Consider the following 26,943-nt stretch of genomic DNA (forward strand, 5'->3'; position numbering starts at 1 on the left):
GGCGCTGTCGCCTTGCTTTGAGAGCACTAGTAAGGTCATATGTTCCGCGTTATATGCAGTAGACATACCATATTTTTCGGACTATAAGACGCACTTTTTTTCCTCCCAATATGGGAGGAAAATGTGTGTGCGTCTTATAGTCCGAATGCAGCGTGTGCAGCGTCTGTGTCCTGTCTATGAGAATCAAAAGGAGAGCAGCACGGTGCTTGCCTGCTCTGCCCCTCCTTCCCTGTCTGTGTCGCGTGTTTGCAGGAGCGAGATATGAGAGGCAGGGAAGTAGGAGCGGGCCAGACAGGTGAAGGAAGCGTGGTTTCAAGCTTGCCGAGAAAACCACGCCTCCTTCTCCCGTCTGGCCCGCCCCTCCTTCACTGCCTCTCAGATCTGGCTCTTGCAATGAAGCCACACAGACAGGGAAGGAGGGGCGGGCCAAACGGGGGGAGGAGGCGTGGTTTTCTCGGCAAGCTCGAAACCACGCCTCCTTCACCCGTCTGGCCCGCCCCTACTTCCCTGCCTGTGTGGCTTCATTGCAGGAGCAAGATCTGAGAGGCAGTGAAGGAGGTGGAGGAGGCGTGTTTTCAAGTTTGCTTAGAAAACCACACCTCCTTCACCCGTCTGGCCCGCCCCTTTTTCTCTTCTTGCATAGCTTCACTGCAGGGTGTCTCTTTCCATCCATGGATGAGAATAGATAGATAGATAGATAGATAGATAGATAGATAGATAGATAGATAGATTAGATAGACAGACAGACAGACAGACAGACAGATAGATAGATAGATAGATAGGAGATAGATAGATAGATAGATAGATAGATAGGATAGATTAGATAGATAGATATGTTCAAATCACCCCCATATCCCTAGAATACATATAAAACAAAAACATTACTGTGAAACACATACACATTTGGTATCCCTGTGTCCGAAAGCCCCCGGTTCTATTTACATTGGTGAAATATTATATTATTAGGTTATTAAATATTTCACCAATTTTTTTTCCTTAAAATTTTTTTTTCCCCTATTTTCCTCCTCTAAAACCTTAGTGCGTCTTATGGTCCGGTGCGTCTTATAGTCCGAAAAATACGGTATATGGGGTCATATGCACATAATGTTGTTTGAATAACATGTTTTTAATAAATGTAAGTCTGAAACATTGAAAATATAATTTTCAACTAAAGAAAAATTTGTACTAGCCGCTAGGTGTTTGGGCATATACACCTCTGAAGATGCCAGTAGGTAGCCACTTTTGCTTTTCCAGAACCAGAGGGGCAGTGTAAGCTAAGAAAACATACAGAACAGAGGAGAAATTATTGAGTTGGTAGTACAAAATAATGCCCTATATTGGATATTTCTGAGGTATTTTAGAGTTTATGCCTTATTTCTATAGTGTTTGTGCCTTACACCATGACTGTTTCTCTGTGTTTGCTAGACTGCTTTTATTATTTGTGAAATAATAAATAGAGCATTTCTGTACGTGTAGTTTATGACATGCAGCTCCATGTAGCGTAAATGCCACAATTTATAGTTACTGCAAAGTGGATGAGATTCGGACTAATCCCATCTGCACATTGTAGAAAATAATCCGCAGTGGAAATGCTGCAATTTGAAAACCGCTCACATTTTTGCAAATCACAGCATGTCAGTTATACCTACAGAAACACTGGTGGTTTCCATATAGGTATAATGTAAGCAGAAAGTCTGCAGAGGAATGCTGCAGACTTTGGGTGAAAAGCGCTGCAAGGAAAACTGTAATGTGTTTCCGCTGCAGTTTTTCCTCCAGAGGTTTTTGACCCATTACGTCAGGTCTTAGCCTTAAGCCAAGTTAGCCTACATTCACAGAAAGCAGCTGTACTGAATGAAAGAAATAGATGTGCATATCATACAAATGCCACCTCCATAAAACTAGCATTAGTTTTCCTCAGATGATAAATTCTCCTCATGGTATACTGACCACTAATTCTTTAACACAAAAATAAGTCTGACTATATCCAACCTATGAGAAGAATATGCAAATCTGTCTTCCATGATGTTAATATAGGGAGACAGTGCCTCAGTCATGCAGCCCACTAGGGGGAGCTGCCTTTAACATCATGGCCAACCTTCCCAGAGGCCTTTGCTGCAATGATGTGGGATTTTACCAAGTCAGTCTCTCAGCCGAGGACAGCTGTTTCAATCTGTTTGGATCTATCCAGCCTGGCGCAGAGAAGACTGACTTGGCAGAGGTGAGAGGCTTAAGGGGATATTGTCACTCCTTAGGGAGAGCCCACCATATAGGTGTGTGGAGACTTATTAAACCATTTGCGCTCCACTGTGAAGGATCATGGGAAGAATATGCAAATCTTTCTTCCATGATGTTAATATAGGGAGACAGTGCCTCAGTCATGCCGCCCACTAGGGGGAGCTCCCTATAAGTCTCCACACACCTATATGGTGGGCTCTCCCTAAAGAGTGACAATATCCCCTTAACCTATATCCAACCTATAGGCACTGTGGGGAACCACTCAGGTAGATGCTTGTAGGAAACAGGGAAACAGACACTGGATTGCACACAAGTTCAGACTTTATTCACATGTAACGCATATACTGCTTTTGCAAAGCCACAGGATAAACAAAACAAAACCCTTCTCGGCTGAGAAAACTAACTTAAACGTAAGGAAACTTTTCCCTGACTATACAGGAGACTGGCTACCAGTCTCCCACCTTGGCAACAACAACGGGTGGCACAGTACCTGCTTTGGACGTCTGGTCTGAACAGTTCAACTCTGTCAGTGTGGTGCCACACTGCTAGTCTTCACACACAGACTGTTATTAGGGCCTGATTAGTTAGCTGACCTCCCTGGTGTGAATCTTTTCCAAACACCCTTTAGCTGCCTGGCTGGAATGTACCTGTCTTCCCAGACCACACTCTTCACTCTCTTACAGCACTTTAGTGAACCTTAGGCCATATTTCTGCTGGTCCTTAATGATATCTTCATTACTTCTTTGAGCAGAATTTACATTTGTGACTCCACAAGAACAATGCATCGTGTGCTGTACATGCGATGAGAAAGGGTATCAAAAATAATTTATATTGAAAAATTATATCAATGATGTAGCCTGCAGTAGGGGTGGAGTGCCCTCCTTGTCTCTCCAGCAATTCACCAGTAATCGTCGGCCTTGAAGTTCATTAGCCTAGGCATTTACACGCAATCTAATAGACAGTAGAAAGTTGTTGTTGATGTGATAGAGTCCCCGATCTATTGGGCCCCTATGCAGCTGCATAGGTTGTACTAATGTTTTATCCACCCCTGGCCTGCAATACAAAAAATTAAAGCAAAAAGGTTATTGTGAGTATAGGTGTTGATGGTGATGACTAAATGTGCTCACTTGGTGAATTCATGTATTCATAAGCTTGCACCACGCTGCCTGACGTGAGGATAGAACTTGTAATTCCAAGAACATGTGCCAGGAGAGCTGTCCTTGTTCATTCACTATTTTCTAAAACCTTTTTCATTTCCAATATAGGCCATAACTACTGGAGACCAGAAAGCAGCTTAAGTGTCTGTGCAGATGAAGCAATTGTCCAAGATATTGTAACAAAAGCAGAGACTCAGTCCAACAGTCATCTCATAGATCACAGCTTTACTCCTAGGAATTTTACACACAGAGGAATTGGTACGTACATAACCTCATTAAACTCCATTAAGACTGAAAGAACAAAGTATTTTTATAATTTAATGCAAGTAGCGTAGGTAAAAGGTAATATAAACTTGGTTCTATGTCACTTGGGAAAATGTCTCTTGCAGGAGATCCCTAGAATCAGTTTAAAAAATATGTAACTATGTTTTATAGTATGTCTATGTGCTGAATGGCCTACCCAAGGTCACAAGGATGCAGGTCAACAATCTGGCGCCAAACTGTAAAATATATATAAATTAGATCTATGTATATCCTTGTAGTTTAGAAATGTGTTCCTTAAACTGTTAATATACTTTCTTCAAATTCTGCAAAATTCAATATTATAAATATATCTTAGAATTTTTGTATTATAAGTTTATTAAAGAGGACCTTTCACCATATCTGGGCACATTCAGTGTTATATGCTCACACAGCTCGTCCATAGACGAGCATTATCAGGAGAGGGAGGGGGCGTTCCTCCCGGCTCCACAGTACAGTGCGATAGGCACTGCTGGGCAGAAGGATGTCTCTGGCTAATGGTCAGAAACGCCCTTCTGACCATAGAAGAGCTACGGTACCGGACCGTAAGCTCTTGACACCGGGCACAGATCGGAAAAGCCGACAGTGCACTGAATTTAGCGCACTGTCAGCTTTCCGGCAGTATATAACACTGCATGTGCCCAGATATGGTGAAATGTCCTCTTTAAGTAAAATGCTGCTTTCTCCAGCTGTTGAAACACTTCTTCCCCCCCCCCCCCTCCCACACCCCCTGAACTCATCAATAACCTTCAATTTACAATAAAAACTGACTGGCATAGTACAATCACTATACTTCACACTATACTTCCTCCCTGAGCCCCACCCTCTCAATATCACTGTAGGGGCCCCAATAACCAATCAGTTTGCAGCATCTTTCTATTACCCGAGGTCTTCTGCTGTGTTTGCACATATCCCTGGTCAAAGAGGTAAGAGGAGCCTAGTTGAAGGCAAGAGGAAGGGAGTGGAGTACTGACTGGTCTCCTAGCAGCTACTACTGGAATAAATAAGTTAGCAAAATTTTAGAAATCGTTACTAGGTAATGTTTCTATGTAGCTGTATAGTGGACCCACAGAATGAATTTTACTGGTGGCCCCTAGGGACCCCAGTCCAACTCAGTGCAAAAGTAATGAATGCTTTATCATTAGCATCATGATTACATACTTTAAAAAGCCTGTATGGTTTCAAAAACCAAATGTATCATGTGAACACAGTCTTACTGGGAAGTGTTGTATCATTGGACCAGATTGTGTGATTGTCCTTTACAGACATACTCATTCAATATATATTGTGGGGAAGGTAGAAGCAGTGGTGCGGACCCAAGCGGTCAGAGACAGGGACATAAAATCTTGCAGTAAAGTGGTTTATTAAAGATAAGCAGCAAAATAAACAAACCTTTACATCAGCCTTAACTTCAGGCAAAATAACGTCAAACCAAAATCCTGCTCGTCTGAGCGCTAACTAAACAGAAAATACTAACTGTGCTTGTGGCTTACTACCAGCCACACGAAATCAACTTAAAAAACACTGTCCCATACACAAGACTCTCAGTGAGAGTATTTTTTCTTATCAGAGGCTTCAGTAGTATTCTTCTTTACATGTGTAATGTCCTGGTATGAAAAGATATATGGCTCTAAATACCATCAGTATATTGTAATATTAAAAATATATATTAACAAACTTGCAAAAACAGACATCTCTCTATATACCAGGACATTATGCATTATGTAAAGAAAAATATTAATCAAGTTTGGCAAGTGAAAGTCCTCCCTTTGAACAAAGCCAAGCTTGTAACTTTATTATAAGATTGCCTGCTTGTCATACTGGAGGTCCTAGATTTCAGACTTGGGACAGACCAAATGAAAAATGAATATAATAAAACTTTAAATAGATAAGAGATTATTTTTCTGTAATTTGATTAATTTTTGTGCTTTTCATTTGCTGGGCGTAAGTTACAATGTCATCAGAATGTTGCATAGCAATGCAGGCTGAGCACAGCGCTACCATGATGTAGTTCCAGGGAGTGTGTGACAACTGTTGCTGTTTACCATTGCTGGAGATTCACTTTTTAGTATTTTTATAGCTTCTGGCACAGTGCTCTGATTTCATTATTATTTCATCCTAGGTGTTTGTCCCATCGAATTGGATATAGTACATATGTAGCAGTTCATAGATTGTTAGATGTACAAAGGCTTGACTTGTCATTTAACCTAGCCCATAATGATACTTTTTTTTTACACAGTATTGCATGCAAATCTACTGTACAGATAACGGATTACATCAGGGATCTGAGACCTAGTCATCTTAGACTCAGAAATGCGTTCGCTTTGAAGTTTAAATACCAATAAAAGGAGGTTATATAAGGAGGTTATATAATTGATTTTACCATATCAATTTCTGATCTATTCTGGTGAAAGGAGTGCAGATATGTTTTTTTGCAATTGAGCTAGTGCAAGCTCTCCCTATTCTGTACTGATGAAGTTAACATAGGAATGAATCCTCTCCTGCACCCTGATGTAGTAGTATGTGTGTGCACCTTTACATACTGGAGTGTTGTGTGCTGTTGTCACTGCCACGGTGCCTGTGCGTCCAAGCACTTTGTATTAAGTTTGTACACTAATAACTTACAACTTCCTTCCAGCCATTTCTGAAACCTTCCCTATTACGGCATGCCCTTTAGTATGAAGTAATGGAGATTACAAAATTTGACATCCTATTGGATACATGTATGCAGCCTGTTTTCTTTTTCATGGTATATATTGTTGTTTAGGATGCAACAGGAAGAAAGAAGTGGAAATAATTAAAAGTAGATTTAGGGGGGTTTTGTGTGTTACTGTTAAAGAATGGCCATTATGTTCTGATTACAGTATACAACTGGAATTGGCTAAAGGGAGTCTATAAGGTCTAAAATGTCTCCTAAACATATAAATGTACTAAGTAGGGGACCTTCTATAGTAGGCAAGCCCCGCCTTTATTGCACTTGTAGAGAGATTTGCATATTCATACAAATAATCAGTTAGTGACTACAAAGATCCTATTAAATGACCATTCATGACCCGGAAAGCCCGGAATTTATAGGGTTGTCTGGGGTATTGTACCAGGCAAGAAAATGGATTGCTTACCATTGGTTGGACCCGAGCCTTTCTTCTCTGGTAGAATTGATATCTAAAGTTAATAATACTATTAGGCTGGGGAGGGGAGAATATACACAACAAAAGGCCCAAACTAAATTTGAAAAAATTTGGGGGGACATGGTTGGATACACTTGGTCATCCCTCCCCGTCTCTGATTAGGGATAGATCTCTCACTTCTACCTTATCTGTTTCCAGATCCCCTGAGCGCTATTATTTGCTATGAATCGAAGGATGTTTGGGAGATTTAGTGGGGGGTCCTAATGGACTTCCCCTCTTTATATGTTGGATTGTGTCTCCATATTTACTTTGAATTGTTGTTGTGTTGCTGTTGTTTTGCCGATTGTTTGAATTTATGTAAAGAAATTTTTTTTAATAAAAATTATCTGATTTTTTTTTTTTTAAAGAATGACCATTCACTGCACTATTATTGGCATGGGAGGCATTTTGGATCTAACAAGACTCCTTTATCTCTGGAATATTTCATCTATGTCCTGTGTGTCTATAGTAACAATCACTTGATTAGGTTTATATGTTTCCCATTATATGTTCTAGTTTCCTTGTAAGTATATTTAAATGACTTGGTTTTCTCCAGTACCTGAAAGCACGACTTGCACAATAAAAGTGTTTTTCTTTATTGAGCGCCTGTTTTGTTACATACCTGTGGCTGTTATTGCAGAACTAATTACATTTCATATCCCTATAAAATTTACCCGTTTAGCATTAATATTTATAAGGCGCTGTGATGAGTTTTCAGACAGTCCTCACCATGGTTTATAGACTCCTTACTTTCCATTTCAAGGCTGACCTTTGGAAATACCCAAGTGTAATAATTTTTATACCATTCCTGGCTGTATACAAAGCATATAATCAGTACAATGCGTTCCTATGTAGGAGGCATATCTAGAGGTGCAGCATGAACTAATCATTTTTGCTCATTCATTTAGATTTAGAAGAACCCAAAGTCCTTAGACTAGATGAAGAAAAAAAAAATCCCTACGCATCTACTTTCTTCCAAGACTTTGCTGTAGACGAATGTCTCAGGGGTTTATTTCTGTATTTAAGGCAACCTCATGGCTTGTTACCAACATGGGTGACAATTTAAGCCAAAAAGCACACGCATTTCCCAGAATGTATTCAGTGAGGTTGAAGCCCTTCATCAATCCTTTTGTGAGAACAGCAGCCACTGCGTTTTATGTTCAGCAGGCTGTGCACAGCGAGGCCCTTTTTATATTTAGAACCTTCACATCTCTGCTGGTTGTGTTGTGTTCTGTTTGTATACTTAATGTGACACCAAGCCAGGAAAATTAATGTTTTCATTGTTGTCTTTCTACAAGATTCAATGTTTCACCTGAACGCTACGCAGCTTTGGTATAACAAATGTTGGTCAAGTGCCATGTTTGGCAGTACATCATAATGGCTGGGGCTGCATTTAGTTTGTTTTCCAGAACAGAAATGAAGACGTCAGGTTGTTTTGGTTTTTATTTTTGGCTCTCGTAGATATTTATGTTAGTTATACTGATTGAGAGTGTTCATTTTCCAAGATCTTGTACAGTGTGTGACTTACACAGGCTTAAAGAGAATCTTTCACCACCTGGGGCACATGCGGTTTTATATACAGCTAGAAAGCCGACAGTGCGCTGTATTCAGCACACTGTCGGCTTCTCGTTCTGTGCCCCCGGTGAAGAGCTATCGGTGCCAGTACCGTAGCTCTTCACTGTCAGAAGGGTATTTCTGACAGTCAGTCAGGAACGCCCTTCCTCACAGCAGCGCCTATAGCGCTGTACTGTGAGAGCGGTGAGGAATGCCCCCCCCCCCGTAATTGTCTATGGACGAGTACTATCAGGAGGGGAGGGAGGCTTTCCTCACCACTCTCACAGTACAGGGGCACAGATCGTGAAAGCCAATAGTGCGCTGAATTCAGCGCACTGTCCACTTTCTAGCGGTATATAAAATCACATGTGTCCCAGGTGGAGAAAGGTCCTCTTTCACCATCTCCAACAAGCCCAGCTCTTTACATAATTTAATTTTTTCTCTAAATCCCACCTTTTCTGAGTAATCACTGCTGTTAGTTTTGGTGCTTGATGTGCTATTTAGACTCTGTACTGTTAGGAGGGCGGTGTCAGGCAGCAGCAGACAAGGGGTGTGAGTCTGAGCTCTGACGCTGGCTACCTCTGATTGGAACTCTGAATCACTCCCCCTGCCTGACACCGCCCTTCTGACATTACAGAGCTTAAATAGTATATCAGGCACCAAAACTAACTGACAAGGGGTGTGATTCTGAGTTCTGATGCTGGCTACCTCTGATTGGAACTCTGAATCACTCCCCCTGCCTGACACCGCCCTTCTTACAGAGCTTAAATAGTATATCGGCACCAAAACTAACTGCACTTGTTGCTTGAGAACGGTGGAAACTAAAGAAAAAATTCCAACTGCAATGAAATTGGTAGGGCAGCAACCATTAACAGATGCTAAGAACTGGATTTGGTGGAAACCCGTCTCTAAATAATCAGCTACCAAAATAATGAATTAAAAGTGACAAAAGTTGTAGTCATTAGTATGAAAATATGTAGACCATGACAAATAACAATGCCAATTTCTGGCTCCAGAGCTTTTATCCTTACACACCACTTTTATGAGAAGTTTTTGTCTGATTTACTCCAGAAAGAGACATGAGCCTCTTAATAAAAGGTGCATCTTACTATGGCACTGGGGAGATCAACACTGGGATAGGATAGGGAACACCAGCCTTGGTAGATCTCCCCCACGATCTGTAGATTCTGTTATAAATAATCATATATTGTGTCAGTGCCCATTAGCAGATTAGTTGCAGATGCATGCAGATGTTGCAGAAATAACTTTAGGGGTTGTCTCACAGTCAACATTTATTACTTAGCAACAAGATAGATTACGGTATATATGTCTGATTGCTGTGGTCACCACTGCAGGGATCCACACTGATCACTATATTGGGTGTCTTGAGCCACCATTGCACCTCACTGCACAACCACTGGTGGGGATTCGGTGAACCTAACCTTTAGTGACAAAACACTTTAGGCTAGGACGCAGCTAAAAAAAAAAAAAAAAGCACTGCAGAAAATAAAATGGTTGCATTTTTCACTACTTTTGTACTGCATTTTGCATTTTTGTCCATGGGGAAAACATAATTTTTGAAGGTAAAATGAACGTATGTTTTTTTTCTGCAATGTGTGGATGAAAGTAAATGAAATCATGTTCACTGGGACTGTAAAACGCAGCTTTATTTTCCTCTACGTTTACGCAATGGCCAAAAAACCTCATTGTATTTCCACAACGCTGTTTGTGAGAAAAATGGCATACCAGGTTTTATTCTGCTATTGTGCAAAAAATATGTTATTCCATTAAGTGTTGTTAGAGTAGTTCAATTGATGTGTATTCTTATTGGTACACACAGCAGTCATTTTGTATCCTCTACTCCATATTCAAGTTAGCTAACCCACATCTGAACCTTTGTGCTGGTTAGTTAGCCAAGATACCAGATGTCCAGTTGTTTTGTTGTTCTTTGGTTTTTCTCAGAAATAAGGAAAGAACTGTCAACGTTTATCATTTTCAGTACAATTAGCAGAGGAATGATAGAAACCATACTTAGTGGAAGTTCCCCAAATTTCCTCAGTGTCATATTAAAAGAATGTATTTTTGGCCAGGTTATGCATGACGCCTGACCAGTCACATGTATTACTATTTTAGGATTTCTTGTAATTGTCAGTACATGATTGGACAATTTAGGATTGTTGGCAATAACCATATTGGTGGAATTTTGATCTAATCTGATTGGTTAATTTCTGATATACTTTTGGCTTGGTTAATTTTCAATGACAGTACTTACTATAAAATAAACTGATTCTGGGCAGAACTTTGCAGAGCTCTGTCCGGACACACAGAAATCTAACTCATGTGTGTCTGTCTTTAATGTCTGATTATGTGGTCTACCTGGTCGGTCCTGGGGTAAGATAAATGACGACTCTAACAACTTGGTGGAGAATGCGGGCATGCCAATTAACCCTTTTGTGGACTGGGTGTTGGGGGGGTGCTTTTCTGTCAGGACAATAGCAAAACTAGCAGGCTATATTGTCTATATCTATCTATTCATGTAACCAGCTATGTCTGTCTGTCTATCTATCTATCTATCTATCTATCTATCTATCTATCTATCTATCCATATAACTACCAATGCAGTGATGTGGTTATTGGTAGTATCTGAGCACTATATAGGCAAAGTACCTGTCACCATCTATCATTTTCTAATTTTTCTAATTTTCTAACAGTGTCAAAATTAGAAAATGATGGATGGTGACAGGTAGTGCTCAGATACTACCGATAACCACATCACTGCATTGGTAGTTATATGGATAGATAGATAGATAGATAGATAGATAGATAGATAGATAGATAGACAGACAGACAGACAGACATAGCTGGTTACATGAATAGATAGATATAGACAATATAGCCTGCAAGTTTTGCTATTGTCTTGTATAGTGATTGTGCCGCTTTAAACAGATATCTCTGATTACAGTATATTGACTTATGAATTAAACAGTATTTACTTTTTTATTAGTATTTTCTATTTCAAGGAGTTCTCAAGGAATAGAAAAAGATGTCTGATTTCATCAAAAAAAACAGGACCTCACCTGCCCATAAGTTTTGCTTGGTATTGCACCTCTGTCTCACGCAGTTCAATGGAACTGGCACTCCATGACCAGCACTATAGGTGTAGTACTGCATCTGGAAGAAATCACTCATTTTCTTCTAACCCCTTTTGTAAGTTACTTTTTTCAGAATCAGATAAAACTGTGCTGGTCGGCATTAATAATTTAAGAAGTATTATATAAAGGTAATTTTTATTTTAGAGGTAAAAAATATAGAGTAATATTGAAGGGTTCCTAGTGTTTCCTTGGTATAGTAAGTGCGGATTTCACTTTATACTGCATTATGTTTGTTACATATATTATTCTGTACTCTTGACACCGCTCTTTCTCATGATTAGAGCTTTACTTTAATACATTTTTCTTTCCTTTGTACTTGAACACAATTGTGCCTTGTATCTTTGTTGAGTTAGGCTGTATTCACACTGAGTAACGCTGGCGTTTTTTGTGCTTATTTTTGCACATAGCACCGCGTTAACGCCGCGTAGTGCCACGTTAACGCCGCGTTAACGCCGGGCAACGCCACCGCAAAATAGCGCGGCGTTAACGCGGCGCTATGTGCAAAAATAAGCACAAAAAACGCCAGCGTTACTCAGTGTGAATACAGCCTTATCGTGTTTTTCTACTAAAGCTTTTGGTACAGATCTGTAATGCCTTTGGGGTTTTATTGGTCTTACCACACTGTGGACAGGACAGGAGCAGCGCTGTATCGGGAAGAAGCAGCCATGTTTTTCCTATCCCCTGTAAAGCATCGTATTGAGAAATACCGTAACTGTCCCAGAAACAGATATAACAATGTTTTGTGGGGTAGGATTAATAACTTGACAAAATAGGAAAAATCAGGGATTTAAATATTTATAAGGTATATTTATTTTTAATTTTAGAGGGAAAAGTCTCTTTATATGATGATGTGCTTGAATATACAATGGCAGAGGTGGTTTGACATGTAAATATGCAGACAAGTAGAGGTAATAACATTCCTACTTTCCATTTAGACCTGAACAAGGTTATTTTTTGCAAGTGGTTTTGTTCCTTTCACCTTATCGAGAAGCTTCAGCTTTGACAATTTTAATCTGCACTTACTGTGCTCCTTCATTACTGCTATTTTGCTCACCATCCATCACTTCCTACACATGTTAATATAAAGTTAATATAATTCTAATGTGTTTTTTTATTCACTGATTTCCTGTCCTCAGAGTGTTTAGGCTGCTCTCGGTTTCAATCCTCCTCCTAGACATCTCAGATAGTATGATTCCTCTCCTCCATATCTAATATTTTATTCTTACAAATATTCCCCATGCGTTCCACATGCTGAAAACTATACAGTCTCCAAGTCCCTTGGTACTTGTCTCATAGGCAGTGGAAGCCTGCTTTACAGGAAAGGCATTGGGTGCTGTATTATTCTATAAAGTACTAATGATGTAACAAACAGAGAAGATATTTGGGTTACCAAATCAATATCTTCTGTCCACATAAATGTAGATTTTGTAGCTTATGTTGCATTACAGCTTACAACTATTTTACTGGAGACTGGCTATGTCTACATTGAGGCTACTGAGAGATGATTATATACATACATCATATGTAGTATACAGTATTATATTAGTGTAAAGTACATGTACTTGAACTACATTACGTTACCCCAGCAGAAAAGCCCATCCCCATTTCATTTTCTGTACACAGGGCCTAGTCTTGTTGAAATAGGAAAGAAACTTCCCCAAAATCTTGCCACAAAAATAGAAGCATATAATGTGTAGAAAGTACTTGTATGTTTTAACATTGGAAATAATAATCCCTTGCACTGAAAATGATTTTAGGAATGCAGACTACAGACCTGTGGCCACCAAGTTTCTGTCGCAGTATTTTTTTCCATACCTGTTCACAAAATCAGGAAATCCCTAGCATTGAGCCAGATGCACAGGAATATATTATTTTTCTCATTGTACAACAGCAGAAGTCAAGTTTCACACTGCAACCATATAGTGCATATCCCATCATGCTGAAATTCAGCCTGTTGTCAAGTGACACCAAACTGGTAGATTTTGGGTTGGGTATAAAGGTAACATTTCCAGAAAGATTATTCATGATTAATGGGACCAAAACGCAATAGTGTACAGGGGGATAAGGCTTCAGGTGAGAAAGGTGAGCAAGCATATACCGTATATTCTCGAGTATAAGCCGACCCGAATATATGCCAAGGTCCCAAATTTTACCACAAAAAACTGGGAAAACTTATTGACTCGAGTATAAGCCTAGGGGGGAAATGCAGCAGCTACTGGAAAATTTCAAAAATTAAAATGGTTGGAGTTTTTGGGTGCAGTAGGTGCTGGGGAAGGGGAGGGGGTGTTTTGGTTGTCTGTCTGCCCCTTCCCTGAGCTTGAGGACTGTTCCCCCCCCCCCACTTGGAATTCAGTCTGGCTGAATATAGGGCATCTGCAGTGCTCCTATTAACCTCTTCCCGACGGAACAGGAGCACTGCAGATCCCCTATATTCAGTAGACTGAGCACTTTCAGACACAGGGATACCTAATGTGTATGTGTTTCACAGTCATTTTCTTTTATATGTATTCTAGGGAAAGGAGGGATTTAGAACTTTTATTTTTTTATTTTTTTTTTTAAACTTCTTTTTTTTTCCCCCACTATGTTATGGGAGATTCTATACATTGATATTTTGGCTGGTCATAGACCTGACTTGAGTATAAGCCGAGGGGGACTTTTTGAGCACAAAAACTGTGCTGAAAAGGGGCCACACGGTGGCTCAGTGGTTAGCCCTGCAGCGCTGGAGTCCTGGTGTTCAAATCCCGCCAAGGGCATAAAACCATCTGCAAGGAGTTTGTATGTTCTCCCCGTGTTTGCATGGATTTCCATCCCATATTCCAAAAAGACATACTGATAGGGAAAAATGTACATTGTGAACTCTATGTGGGGCTCACAATCTACATTTTAAAAAAAACCCAAAAAACTGTGCTGAAAAGTTCGGCTTATACTCGAGTATATGCGGTAACCTAAAATTATATTATATAACCTGTAAGTTGCTGGTGGATAAATAATATAAATAATAATAATAATAAATATTTAAAATAAATAATAATAGTAATAAAAAATTTTGAATGTGAGTTGCATACGGTATATTGCCTCTTTAAGATGATATTTGTCAAAATTGGGTCTAAATAAGCCAAGTCTTTACCCCAGTCACTCTTTAGCAACATGTAATGAATGCAAAGTTTATTCAATGTTACATAATTTCACTATACTGTTTGCATCTTGTGGAAAATCTGAAGCCTGTTTTTATTTGTGATGTAATTAATGCAGATGCCAAGTATGGTCCCGACATCTTTCCATAGTGCTATCCTTTTAATAGACAACACTCTGTTGGAGACACATATTTTTGCATATAATTATTGTTCTATGCAAAACTTGTAAATATGTGCAGAAAGTTGGTGTACATATGTTAATAGGGACTCATAGTACGATTTCATTAGGTCTACGATATCTATATATGCGCATTATTTTGCATTAATCAAGGCGAGTGAATGCCTTTTGTTACATTTCAAGTTAACTTTGGACAACCTTCATGTTTGAAAATCTTCTTTAATATATGTGATTTACAATGACATTGTTATTGTGGCATAATGCAAAATTGCACATCTACTTACAATGTCCAGGAGATCTGGAAGCTCTGTCTTACGTATATACCTTGTATATTCATCTTCATTCTAAAACACTTGAAGATCTATGAAAAGTAACTCTACAAGTGGCTATACACATAACAGCTTTTTCAGCGTAGTGGAGTAATAATAAGCTTGTTCGCACTTACGTATTTATTATTGGTTATGATATCTTGCAGCAACTCCCTCCAGAAGTTCCTGTTCTGCAACTTCCATTCATCCAGTCTCAGGATCTTACAGCAGATCAAGGCCTAGTTCTGCAGCAGCTCGGCCAATGTCCAGGGCGGCCTCAGAGATCTCAGAAATCGAGTCAATTGACCTAACAGACAGGCAAGACTACCTTTTTGAAGATGAAAATGAAAGGGAAACACTGGCTACCTTGGAAAAGGAATTTCTTTCTTTGCACTCAGGTACTTTACTTTGATATTGCAGTTCCAGCAAGGAGACAAACAGATATACAGTACAGTATGATATAGGTGTATTGATCCATATACTGTGTGTAAGAGACTTGCGCCTGTAGTGTACAAATTAAGCCTGAATATAAACAGAACACGTACCTGTCAGTACTCTCCCAGGATTACTAAGCATATTTGAGGTTCAGACATTATAGCATTCAGGTGTGCCTTACAAGTGGCAATACTAGGACCAAGTACCAGGAACATCTGCCTCGGGTTTCCAGTGTCTCTAGTGTCCCAGATGACTGCAAATGCCACTCGCAATTATATCTGCATGCTGATGGTTTGTTTGCAGGTCAGCATTTGTGTTGGATACTTAAAGGGAACCTGTCACCTGTGGTTTAGTGTCTCAAACCTCATTAAAATGGTTGTCCAGTAATTTAGCAAACTACGAATGGGGCCCAGGGTAAGTATAACATAAAAAAAACCCATACTAATGTATTCCTGTTGCTCCAGTGTCTGCTGGCACAGTCCATTCTGCTGCGTGCTGTACCTTAGTTTCCAGAAGACCTGTGACCCACGTGATCACTGAGGCTAATCCGCAGTTGCATGAAAGGGACATCACTGGATGTCACTCACATACATCTCTAGTCCCTCTCCAGCACCCGCTAATTGGACTTAGCGATCACATGGGGTGCAGGGCTTCTGGGGAACCAGGCTTAGCACACAACAAAATGGAATGTTATTATTGGGGGGGGGGGGTATGGGGAGCATATCCTTTTTATGGTACACCTGCCCTGGGCCCCTCCAGAGTTTTTCAGATTCTTGCACAACCACTTTGAAGCCTCCCATTCCAACAATTGTTAGAAAATGAATGTTTTACTCAGCAGAGAGATGAATCTGAGAGTCCGTTCCAGCACATTGCACCTTTTTAAGTCTAGGACAGCTCACCTCACTTCTGTGTGCATGCACTGCTTGTACCAGGCATGCACAGTGAACCTACACAATAGCATACTGCCAGTTTAGTGACGCCTGGTAGATTCTCTTTAAAGAGGAGCTGTGATATGTCTCTTCTACTAAATACTTGTATTCCGCAAAAAATAACAATTCTGCATCTTTTCTTAAAAATCTGTGTTGCGTATCCCTCTGTTAGTTCTCCTAAAATATGTTGATGTCACCATTCCCCTTCTGGAAGGTGTGTGTTCCTTCACAGCTTGGCACTCTCCCATTTAGTAACATTCAATCAGTGTATTCATATATTTCTAGAAGGAATAACTGAGGAATTCTTACAATTCTAAGAAAAGATGCGGGATTTCATGAAGATTACATATACCAAAAGGATATGTTTGGAGCAGAGATCAGGCCTGAGAGATGGATGGATATATATATATATATATATATATATATATATATATATATATATATATATAGTACTGTTGCCATATATGATCTTTGTGTGAATAAAACCCTACATAAATTATATATTGAGTTCTTTTTCCCCGTTAGCAATTATGAAATTGCATTGCTCGGCGTTTAGGATCCTTAACAGTCCAACAGTTTTTATACAGAGCTCTTTATTATATGCCGGACAATATTATTATTAATAAATATCACAGAGTTAAACGGTGAAAGGGCCATTATTAGCAGATAAAGACAAAGCCTGTGAAAGGAATGAGCATTACCATAACTCCACAGCCTAAGTTCTGCGTTCCTTGTATTATTCTGCTGGAAAACTTCTTAGCTATAATTAAGGCACTGTACTATTTTTTTTAATTTATTCAAATTAGCAGTTTTCGCCAATTTAATGTGGGTGGAAGTGCAATGTATAAAAATTAGATTCAGTTTAGCATGTTATTAATGTTATTCTATTCACTGATGAAATATGTGTGAAAAAGAAAACCCACAAATTCCAGTCTGAACACCGCACATCATACGTTTGTCACATTAAAAACTGCCGGCACTGACAGCCACTGAGTGCGAAATGAGTTAAAGCGGTTTTTGTATATTGCTTCGTGCCACCTTTTCAGAACAAGCAGCTTTTGGCACAGTAGTAAACATTATAAATATATGAGTGTAGCAGTATGCTGAGTACAGTATGTTGCAGAGATGTATTGTTTTATAAATTGTCCATCATATCTTTTGGAAGGAAATGTCTTGAGGGAAATACGCTCACTGATAAATTGATGACTTGTATACTAGGTTTTGCCGCACCTGCTTGGCATTATTATGTTTCCCTTGCCAATGAATGGTCTGCATCAATACTCTACTATACTGTAGTACTGCTATGGAATAGCTTTAATGGGTGCGGAGATTGTAGGCACATGCAGGTCTTGGTACAGGAGGGACCCCCAATAGGCCACATAAATAAAACATATAAAGTGGTGGTCTGGTTACAATTTTTGCATTGGGGCCAAGGAGCTTTAACTTACACCTCTACTTGAATGTACAGTAATAAGTTTCCTTAGCTCATGCATTCTGGGTGATTTATTATCACATTATGACATTTTTCTGGCATCAATAAGTCACAGGCAGGAGATTTGCAACTCGTGAAAAGGGACATGGCAGTGGCAAATCCCTCCGCCATGACAAATTTATCATGATTTAAGACAGTTTCCTGAAATCTATGTCAACTACAAGTTGATGTAGATTTCAGACTAGGCTCACAGCCCCTAGAAGATCAACCTAATTTATAATAGTGTGTACCTCCTCATTAAAGGGATTTTTAGGACTAAAAATACTGAAGCTATATGAGATAAGTCACTGATATCAGATCAATGGGGGCATGTGCAACACCCGACACCCACACCAAACAGATGTTCCTAAGCAGGCTATACATAGAGAATGGAGCAGATAGCAGATAGTAGTGGCCAGACCAGGTACTGCAGGTCAGCTCCTATTCAGTTGAATTAGACCTAAGTAGTAGTACCTCAATTCCTCCACCACACAGAGAGCACGGAAGTAATGGGTGTGGTTGGTATCAGATCCTAACCGATCTTATATTAGTAACCTATTTTTAGGATCAGTCAGCAATACTTTTAGCCCAGAAAGCTGCTGTTAATTAGGTGCATCCTCCAGCGGCACAGGGAATAGCTAGACCAGCATGGACAACATGAATTCTGATAAATCCTTCTCATTGTGTATAAATGCTGTGTGATATTACAGCATATAATTTATTACGTATACATGTACTCAAGACTTTGCCTCTTGTATTGTACTTACTTGTGCATAGAAAGTATATATATAATGAATTTAATGGTGGAGACACTTCTCGCCCATTTACCAAAAAAGTAGCCCTCATAAACATTGTTTTTCCACAATGTAAGTACTAAAACAAAGATTTTTTTCACTTTATCAAATCTAAAATTCTTAACTAAAATTGTGTGTGTTTTGCTATGACATTCAATATAGATTTGTTTTCTGAGCTACCATAATATTTAATCCTACTAATATTATAAATGTGAAAGTTTGTGAGTTTGGATGTTTGTGGGTTTGGATGTTTGTTCCTCAATCACGCAAAAACAGCTGAACGGATTTCCCAATTAAAACATAGGCTACTTTTTATCCCGGTAAATGACGTCACTACACGACCACAGTGAAGGAATTTAGGTTCACACAACACTAAAGGACCTGTGATGACATCATTACAGGTCCTTGAGCCATGGATGTGTGTGGGCAAGAGGAGTATATCGGGTGTAGAGGTTCAGTGAGTATGATGGGGAATGTGTTGTTCTGCCTCTGTTGGGGGAGGGGGGAGAACTTTGGCACATTTCAGCAACATCCGTTCAGCCCTTTGTAACACAGAAGCTGCTCAGACAGTCACATAACAAAACCCCTGTAATCACAATTGCCCAATGTAGCAGAGCTTATGCGGCGCTGTAGCACACCTCTGTAGGTTCTCCATATGCAAACATGCACATACAGCTGGGTATCCTACACATATGCAGCGATGTAGCAGAGTCAAGACGTGGGAGCAGGCTGATCGAACTTTGGCACATTTCAGCAACATCCATTCAGCCCTTTGTAACACAGAAGCTGCTCACACACTGACATAAGATCACCCCTATAATCCAAATGGCCAGATGTAGCAGAGCTTAAGCAGCGCTGTACCACAGCTGAGTACGCTCTCCATATGCAGAGATGTACATACAACTGAGTATGCTGCGCATATGCTGCGATGTAGCAGAGCTGATACGCGGAAGCAGGCGGATCATCCACAACAGCAATTGGCTAAATATAAGCAGCTCAGCGCCAACACCAACCTGCAGTGCTAAATAAAGCTGCTTGCCGTCCTCTTTTTCATCAAAATATGGATTTGGGATGGAACATGAGGGAAAGAGGTAAAATTACTAGTATGGAGTTTTATTTCACCCATTTTAGATAATGGAACTAAACATAGTTGTATTTACACATTGTCATATTGGGAAAAATTAGGAAAAGCATTGGTAAAGTGAATTGTGGAAGAATTGTTCATGTCTAGTTCTCAGCTGTTTTTTATCCAGACTTTGGGAAGGAACTGGACAAAAAGTTGAACTGTTATTACTAAGAAAAATGTGAACGGAATTGAGAGGAAACTGGAGAGAAGAATATGTACGGATGAGATTTTGTTGTGTCATTGTGCCATGCATGTACAATGAAAGCCATACATATTACAAATGAAAGATGATTCTGTTGCAGGTAATAAGAAACCTCAGACATCAGCTCTCCATTCCGATTCCTTCCAGTTGAAAAGACATGGGCAAAGAATAGCACCATCTCAAGACGAGGTGCCTATGAGCAGGTGAGTATCATTCATCTTTATCAGATACCTATCTACATGATATTTTTATCAGTGTATGTATGTGACTGGTTGGTTTTTGCAATTACAATTGTAAAATGGAAATGACATAAAATGATAACTGAGACATATTGGAAAGAATGATGGATCAGAAAATATATCTGATTGGTATTTAGTGATCATCTACAGACCTGACCTTATTTCACACGTGTTCTGATCTCCTTTATTTAACCACTTCTGGACCGCCCATAGACTATATACGTCCGGGAAGTGGTTGCCTAGTTCTGACAGGACGTACCTGTATGTCCATCAGAACACAGCAGCTGCACGGAGATCGTGTAGCTGCTTTCACTAGGAGCTCCCAGAGAGAAGACAGGGCAGATTTATTACCTCCCCTGCCTTCTTGATCGCTGTGTATACAGCGCTCAATGAGCGCTGTATACACAGCTATGGACGCAGCCATAATTCAGCTGCCCTCTGACCCGGCAGACACGTGATCCGCCAGGAGCAGAGTCTTACCAGAGCTGCTGGGTTCTACAGGACTCAGATCAGCTCAGTAAGCTGTATATACAGTGTGCAGGAGGCTGTATTCCTCCTGTATCTGAGGTTAAATGTAACAGCCTCAGTTATAGGAGAAATCAGCCTCCAGTACAAAAAAATAAGTGATCAGATGTCCCCAAAGGTCTCTTATGACTATATGGGGACACAATCTGGAAAAAAAATAAAATAAAAATTTAATAAAAAAGTTTTAAAAAAATGTAAATAAAATAATAAAAAATAAATAAATAATACGCTAATAAAACGCCGTTATTAAAGGTTATAGCCCCACCCCCGACGACACCATACAAAATAAAAATTACCGTAACGGAGAGGAAAAACTATATTATAAAGTTTTTCAGTGACACTTTGTGTTATTAAATTTAAAAATAAAAAATAAAATTGCAAACCAGACACAATTTCCCTCCTATTTTGTTTATATTTTCCCAGATATAAAAAAAATTAAAACACATTCGAAAATAAAGATAACATAAAAATAAAGCCCTATGTGTCCCCGAAAAAAGACGCAAAAATTAGTTGACTGAGACATATGGGAAAAATGTTACAGACCTCAAAACCGCACATACAAAATATACCTAAAATGTGTCTGGTCCTGGACCACAAATTGGCCCGGTACTGAAGTGGTTAAGAGATGTGATTAAAAATTTACTTTGCCGTTTTCTTTTAGTAACTTATCTTAAGGACTGACTACAGAGACATAGAAGACAAACAGCAGAAAAAGTCCAAGAATTCTAATATTATTTACTTTTATGTCCTTTCTTAGTATAGATATGTATTGATCCCAGGGATGTTTACGGTGTATTCGCTTTCTGTTGATTTGCCAACCATATCTGCAGGAAGATTGCTCTATTCATCTACTACTGACATTGCTTCTGATCTTCCATTTAACTCATTTCTCATTGTACCCTTTTGTTCTTGTGTTTAGTTTCTTATTATTAGAAATACTTCCCACCTGGACCATATTTAAAGGTTAAATATGTTATTCCTTTAGCATATTTAAGGATTTTCTTAGTGCCCCTTTTCTCCGGGCTATACAAATTACATTCCTAAATCTTCTGTGATTCGTTTTATGCTTAAATAAGGCCTCCAATTTAAACCCCACTTCTAGTATATTATCACTGCACCCACCCGATTGTATATCTATATACACGATAATTATCACGTTGTTCATTTCTATTTTGCATACTGTTTTCACTGCTATGCAGTTCAATCCGCCCTCTACTTCTGAGCAAAGTCCATGGTGATGTTTAGATTTCTCTTCACTGTGCTGTTCACCCACATGACCAGCTAGAGCCAGCACCATCTCTGCCTTCTGGTAGGACAGTATAATTATCCCGCCCTCTATATTCCCCTAAATAAGATAAGAGACCACATGTATACTGTCAGAGAGGATGCATGGCTATCTTCTTATAACTGTGCACATGAGCAGTGAAAATCATGAACAGTAACTGATTGTTCTCCCTGTTACTGCCCTAGTGGAACAGGTCATGTAGTTTCATTATACAGCCTGTATGAGTGACACATACAGTGTTGGCCAAAAGTATTGGCACCCCTGCAATTCTGTTAGATAATACTCCTTGTCTTCCAGAAAATGATTGCAAGCACAAACTCTTTGGTATTAATATCTTCATTTATTTTGCTTGCAGTGAAAAAACACAAAAGAGAATGAAAAAAAGTCAAATCATTGATCCTTTTACACAAAACTCCAAAAATGGGCTGGGCAAAAGTATTGGCACCCTCAGCCTAATACTTGGTAGCACAACCTTTAGACAAAATAACTGCGAACAACCGCTTCCGGTAACCATTAATGAGTTTCTTACAATGCTCTGCTGGAATTTTAGACCATTCTTCTTTGGCAAACTGCTCCAGGTCCCTGAGATTTGAAGGGTGTCTTCTCCAAACTGCCATCAAGAGATCTCTCCACTGGTTTTCTATGGGATTCAGGTCTGGACTCATTGCTGGCCACAGAATGCCGATGCAGTACATCAGCATTCTGTTGCGGCATCCCTCTCCTGATTAGACCCGGATGAATGGACCTAATCAGGAGGTTGTCTCAAGCCATGGATGCTGCAGGTGACTCAGCCGCGGAAAGATAGCCCATGACGTATATTTTTCCTGCTAGCTGACAAAAATTACTAGTGGAAAAAAAAAACTGTAAGCGACTCCCATTGAAATGAATGGGAGGCATTTTTGCAGGCGGATTCCGTGTCAAAATCTGCCTGTAAAAAATTGTGTGACCATACCCTAAGCAAATTTTTGATGTAATATAGAAAAAAAAAGAAAGTGCTTAATGAGAAAAGAAACAAAAAATACATATACTTGCAAACAATATTAACTAAAATGAATAATAAAGTTAAAGAGGACCTTTCACCACTTTTGGGCACATGCAGTGTTATATACTGCCAGAAAGCCGACAGTGCGCTGAATTCAGCGCACTGTCGGCTTTCCCGATCTGTGCCCGGTGTACAGAGCTTACGGTGCCGGTACCGTAGTGCTCTATGGTCAGAAGGGCGTTTCTGACCATTAGCCAGAGACGTCCTTCTGCCTCGCGGCGCCTATCGCGCTGTGCTGTGACAGCGGGGAGGAACGCCCCCTCCCTCTGCTCACACAGCTCGTCCATAGATGAGCATTATCAGGTGTAGTGCTGAGGGTCCTTAAAAAATGGTGATTTCAGGATACCTAGGGGGTGAGATATTTTGGAGCCTGTAGATCTGGCCAATAATTCTTGCTGAAACTCCCAGCCAGGTTTAAAAAAGGTCGGTTTTAAAGAGGACCTTTCACCACTTTTGGGCACATGCAGTGTTATATACTGCCAGAAAGCCGACAGTGCGCTGAATTCAGCGCACTGTCGGCTTTCCCGATCTGTGCCCGGTGTACAGAGCTTACGGTGCCGGTACCGTAGTGCTCTATGGTCAGAAGGGCGTTTCTGACCATTAGCCAGAGACGTCCTTCTGCCTCGCGGCGCCTATCGCGCTGTGCTGTGGAGCGGGGAGGTACGCCCCCTCCCTCTCCTGATAATGCTCATCTATGGACGAGCTGTGTGAGCAGAGGGAGGGGGCGTTCCTCCCCGCTGTCACAGCACAGCGCGATAGGCGCCGCGAGGCAGAAGGACGTCTCTGGCTAATGGTCAGAAACGCCCTTCTGACCATAGAGCACTACGGTACCGGCACCGTAAGCTCTGTACATCGGGCACAGATCGGGAAAGCCGACAGTGCGCTGAATTCAGCGCACTGTCGGCTTTCTGGCAGTATATAACACTGCATGTGCCCAAAAGTGGTGAAGGGTCCTCTTTAAAACCGACCTTTTTTAAACCTGGCTGGGAGTTTCAGCAAGAATTATTGGCCAGATCTACAGGCTCCAAAATATCTCACCCCCTAGGTATCCTGAAATCACCCTTTTTTAAGGACCCTCAGCACTACACCCTTCTTGGAATATCTCACCTGTGAGATATGGCATATTTTGGGAATATGCTATAAATCTCAGTGGGTACCACATATATGTAAGATACGTCCAGGCATACCAAACATGGAGATGAAAATATACTCCATTCCCCAGATATAGAACTTGTGGCACTTATTAATACTGCACATTCATATTTTTCACGGCACTGACCAGGGTTCTGTACCTATCCTTTGGTGCATGGATGGTCATAAAACATGATTTACAACATCCATGTTTTTTGTGTCAGAATTTTTCTTTGTTCGTTATACCAATTTTTGGTTTTGTATGGAAAGTCACCGACGAAGGCTTGCTATTTAGTGGCTGTCTACACTAAATTCACATCCTGCTTAACTGATCCTGTACATCCTATGGAAGGGATTTGGCATTACCATATAAATTAGACCCAATGCAAAGATCAAAAAAACAACGAGAAGAAAATTCATAGACACATTAATACAGTAAGCTTTATACATAGTTCATCACAAATAGATTAATAAAGTATATTACAAAAATGTTCTGCAAACTCACCTCTATACAATAGTGACAAACAGTGTAATGACAGTCAGTCTCTAACCTTTTGGAACTGCTTTAGATGTCCCTATGTCTTTTTTTGTCATAGAGTTAACACTGCAATCTGTAGTGATATTTTCTTTGACTAACAAAATCTTTCCTTTATAGGGTACATTATTAAAAAAAATTTTTTTTTAGAAAGATGAGCTTCTAAGTTTTTAGTCAGTGACATAAAATCAACAGTGACCCCAATGTTCCCTCCGTGTCACAGGCAGATCAAGAGACAACGAAACCACATGTAGCTCTATAGCATGAAAACCTCAGTAAATATATCCCCATATTTCAGCTTTCCTGGGCCCGTGAGTCATAATATGGGATGAAGAAGGATATTGAACTGCAGTAACACTTGAAATTTCATGTTTCAGTGGAATTGGACTTCAGATTATCATCCGCAGTCCTGGAAAGGACAATTTTATCCTGTCGACTCCTGTATATATTTATGCTCTCACAATGTAATTTGTTCTTTTCTCATTTTCAGAAATACAATCAGACTTAATGATTTTGTAAAAGGCCTGTACAGATGTAATAATAAAGGCCACATCCCTTACAAACGCTTGGGTCTACAAATCCACAAATGTCGTGGACTAAGAATATATACAGTGCCATGTATGTCCATGAAAAGATACAGTGTGTTAGTCACTTCTTAGACACAGTTGGTTTCCAGGTCACATTTTAAGAGCACAGTATGTCTTGTATTATGAGTAATAGAACTTTCTTTCCTCCTATTTTTTGTTTCTTGTCAGATTGTCCCTACACACTCTGCAGAGCTGTGCGGTAGAAAGTGAATCGGATGAAGAGGAGACCCTGCAGGACAAGCTTAATGTATTGTCACTTCAATAGAGCTTAGCACCATAGTACAGCAAAAAATGACACATGCTGTCCATTTCAGGCATTTCAGATATTAGATAATTGGTAATAACCATTGCTGAACATGTTTCTTACTAGTTTATCTTCTTTCTTAAGTGCCTATGTGTTGCTCTGTGCACATTTATATATTGGACATATTCAGTTAGAGATGTTTTTATGGGACTAAATAAAATTGTATTTCTTTTTTGTGAAATTAACCAGCATTGCTGTTTGAGAATACATCTTATATTTGTAAAGTTACTCCACATTGTGTTCTTTTTACAATAAAATTGAATCTGACCTTAATACACATTTAGTTCTCAGTAGTACCAGCATATTAATCGTAGAAGTTCCTACTCACTTTCTGCCCACAGACCATCCTCAAGTTGTATATGAACACGTCAGATTTTCTGGGTGGATCAACATAGTGCTCAGAATACCGTCTAAAAAAATATCAGATGAAATAAGATTCTACTTTATTAATTCTCAGAAGGAAATTGTAATGTTATTACATCTGCTCACTAACATATACAACACAAACATAAACCCAGTACTATTACAATGACACATACAGGGTGTCCGGAAAGTAAGTACACAAAATGAAAGGGTGGACTTTAGCCGGTATATGAAATGTTTTTTATTAATGAACATGTGACCGGAAATGCACCGTTGTGGAGCTGCAGGTAGACAGAGATGTTGGTTTCCTATCCCTCGCTGCGCCATTTGAAAGGAACAACGAAGAAAAGAAAGCGCTTTAATAGGAAATCAGTTTAATCACTGTTACTTATTAAAAGAATTGCTCGAAGTGCTGGCCGCCTGCCTCGATGCAAGCAGTGCAACGCCAGGAGATGGATTGATGTTCACAGACTCCTGGCATGGCCCTCAACATATGAATGCAGCCTGGATGCGATTCACAAGCTCTTCGCGGGTTGGCACAGGCATTGCATACACAACGGACTTGACATGTCCCCACAAGAAAAAATCAAGTAGGGTCAAATCTGGCAACCACAGCACAGGTCTGCCGCGTCCGATACACCGATTCGACCATTGGTTGTTGATGTGTTCATGGACGATGCGGCCAAAATGGGGAGGTGAAGTAAGGCTTAGTTCACACGTAAATTACGTGTGGCTTATTTTGGCACCGGAAAAAAATGCTTCCTAATTAGGAAGTGTTTTTTGGACCTTG

General features: G+C 39.9%; 1 protein-coding gene across 1 annotated transcript in view; it reads left to right on the forward strand.

Annotated features, from left to right (window-relative positions):
* The window catches only part of ZBBX (zinc finger B-box domain containing), a 138,427-nt gene extending 112,524 nt beyond the window's left edge, over positions 1–25,903 (forward strand). Inside the window, exons 17-20 of the mRNA XM_075268719.1 lie at positions 3,501–3,650; positions 15,353–15,583; positions 20,243–20,345; positions 25,655–25,903. Coding sequence (XP_075124820.1) covers positions 3,501–3,650; positions 15,353–15,583; positions 20,243–20,345; positions 25,655–25,751 — 581 coding nt within the window. The 3' untranslated portion in view covers positions 25,752–25,903. The remainder of the gene's footprint in view (positions 1–3,500; positions 3,651–15,352; positions 15,584–20,242; positions 20,346–25,654) is intronic.
* Positions 25,904–26,943: the final 1,040 nt, after the last annotated feature.

Source organism: Leptodactylus fuscus, chromosome 3 (genome assembly GCF_031893055.1).
Source record: "Leptodactylus fuscus isolate aLepFus1 chromosome 3, aLepFus1.hap2, whole genome shotgun sequence".
In the NCBI taxonomy this organism is placed as follows: Eukaryota; Metazoa; Chordata; class Amphibia; order Anura; family Leptodactylidae; genus Leptodactylus; species Leptodactylus fuscus.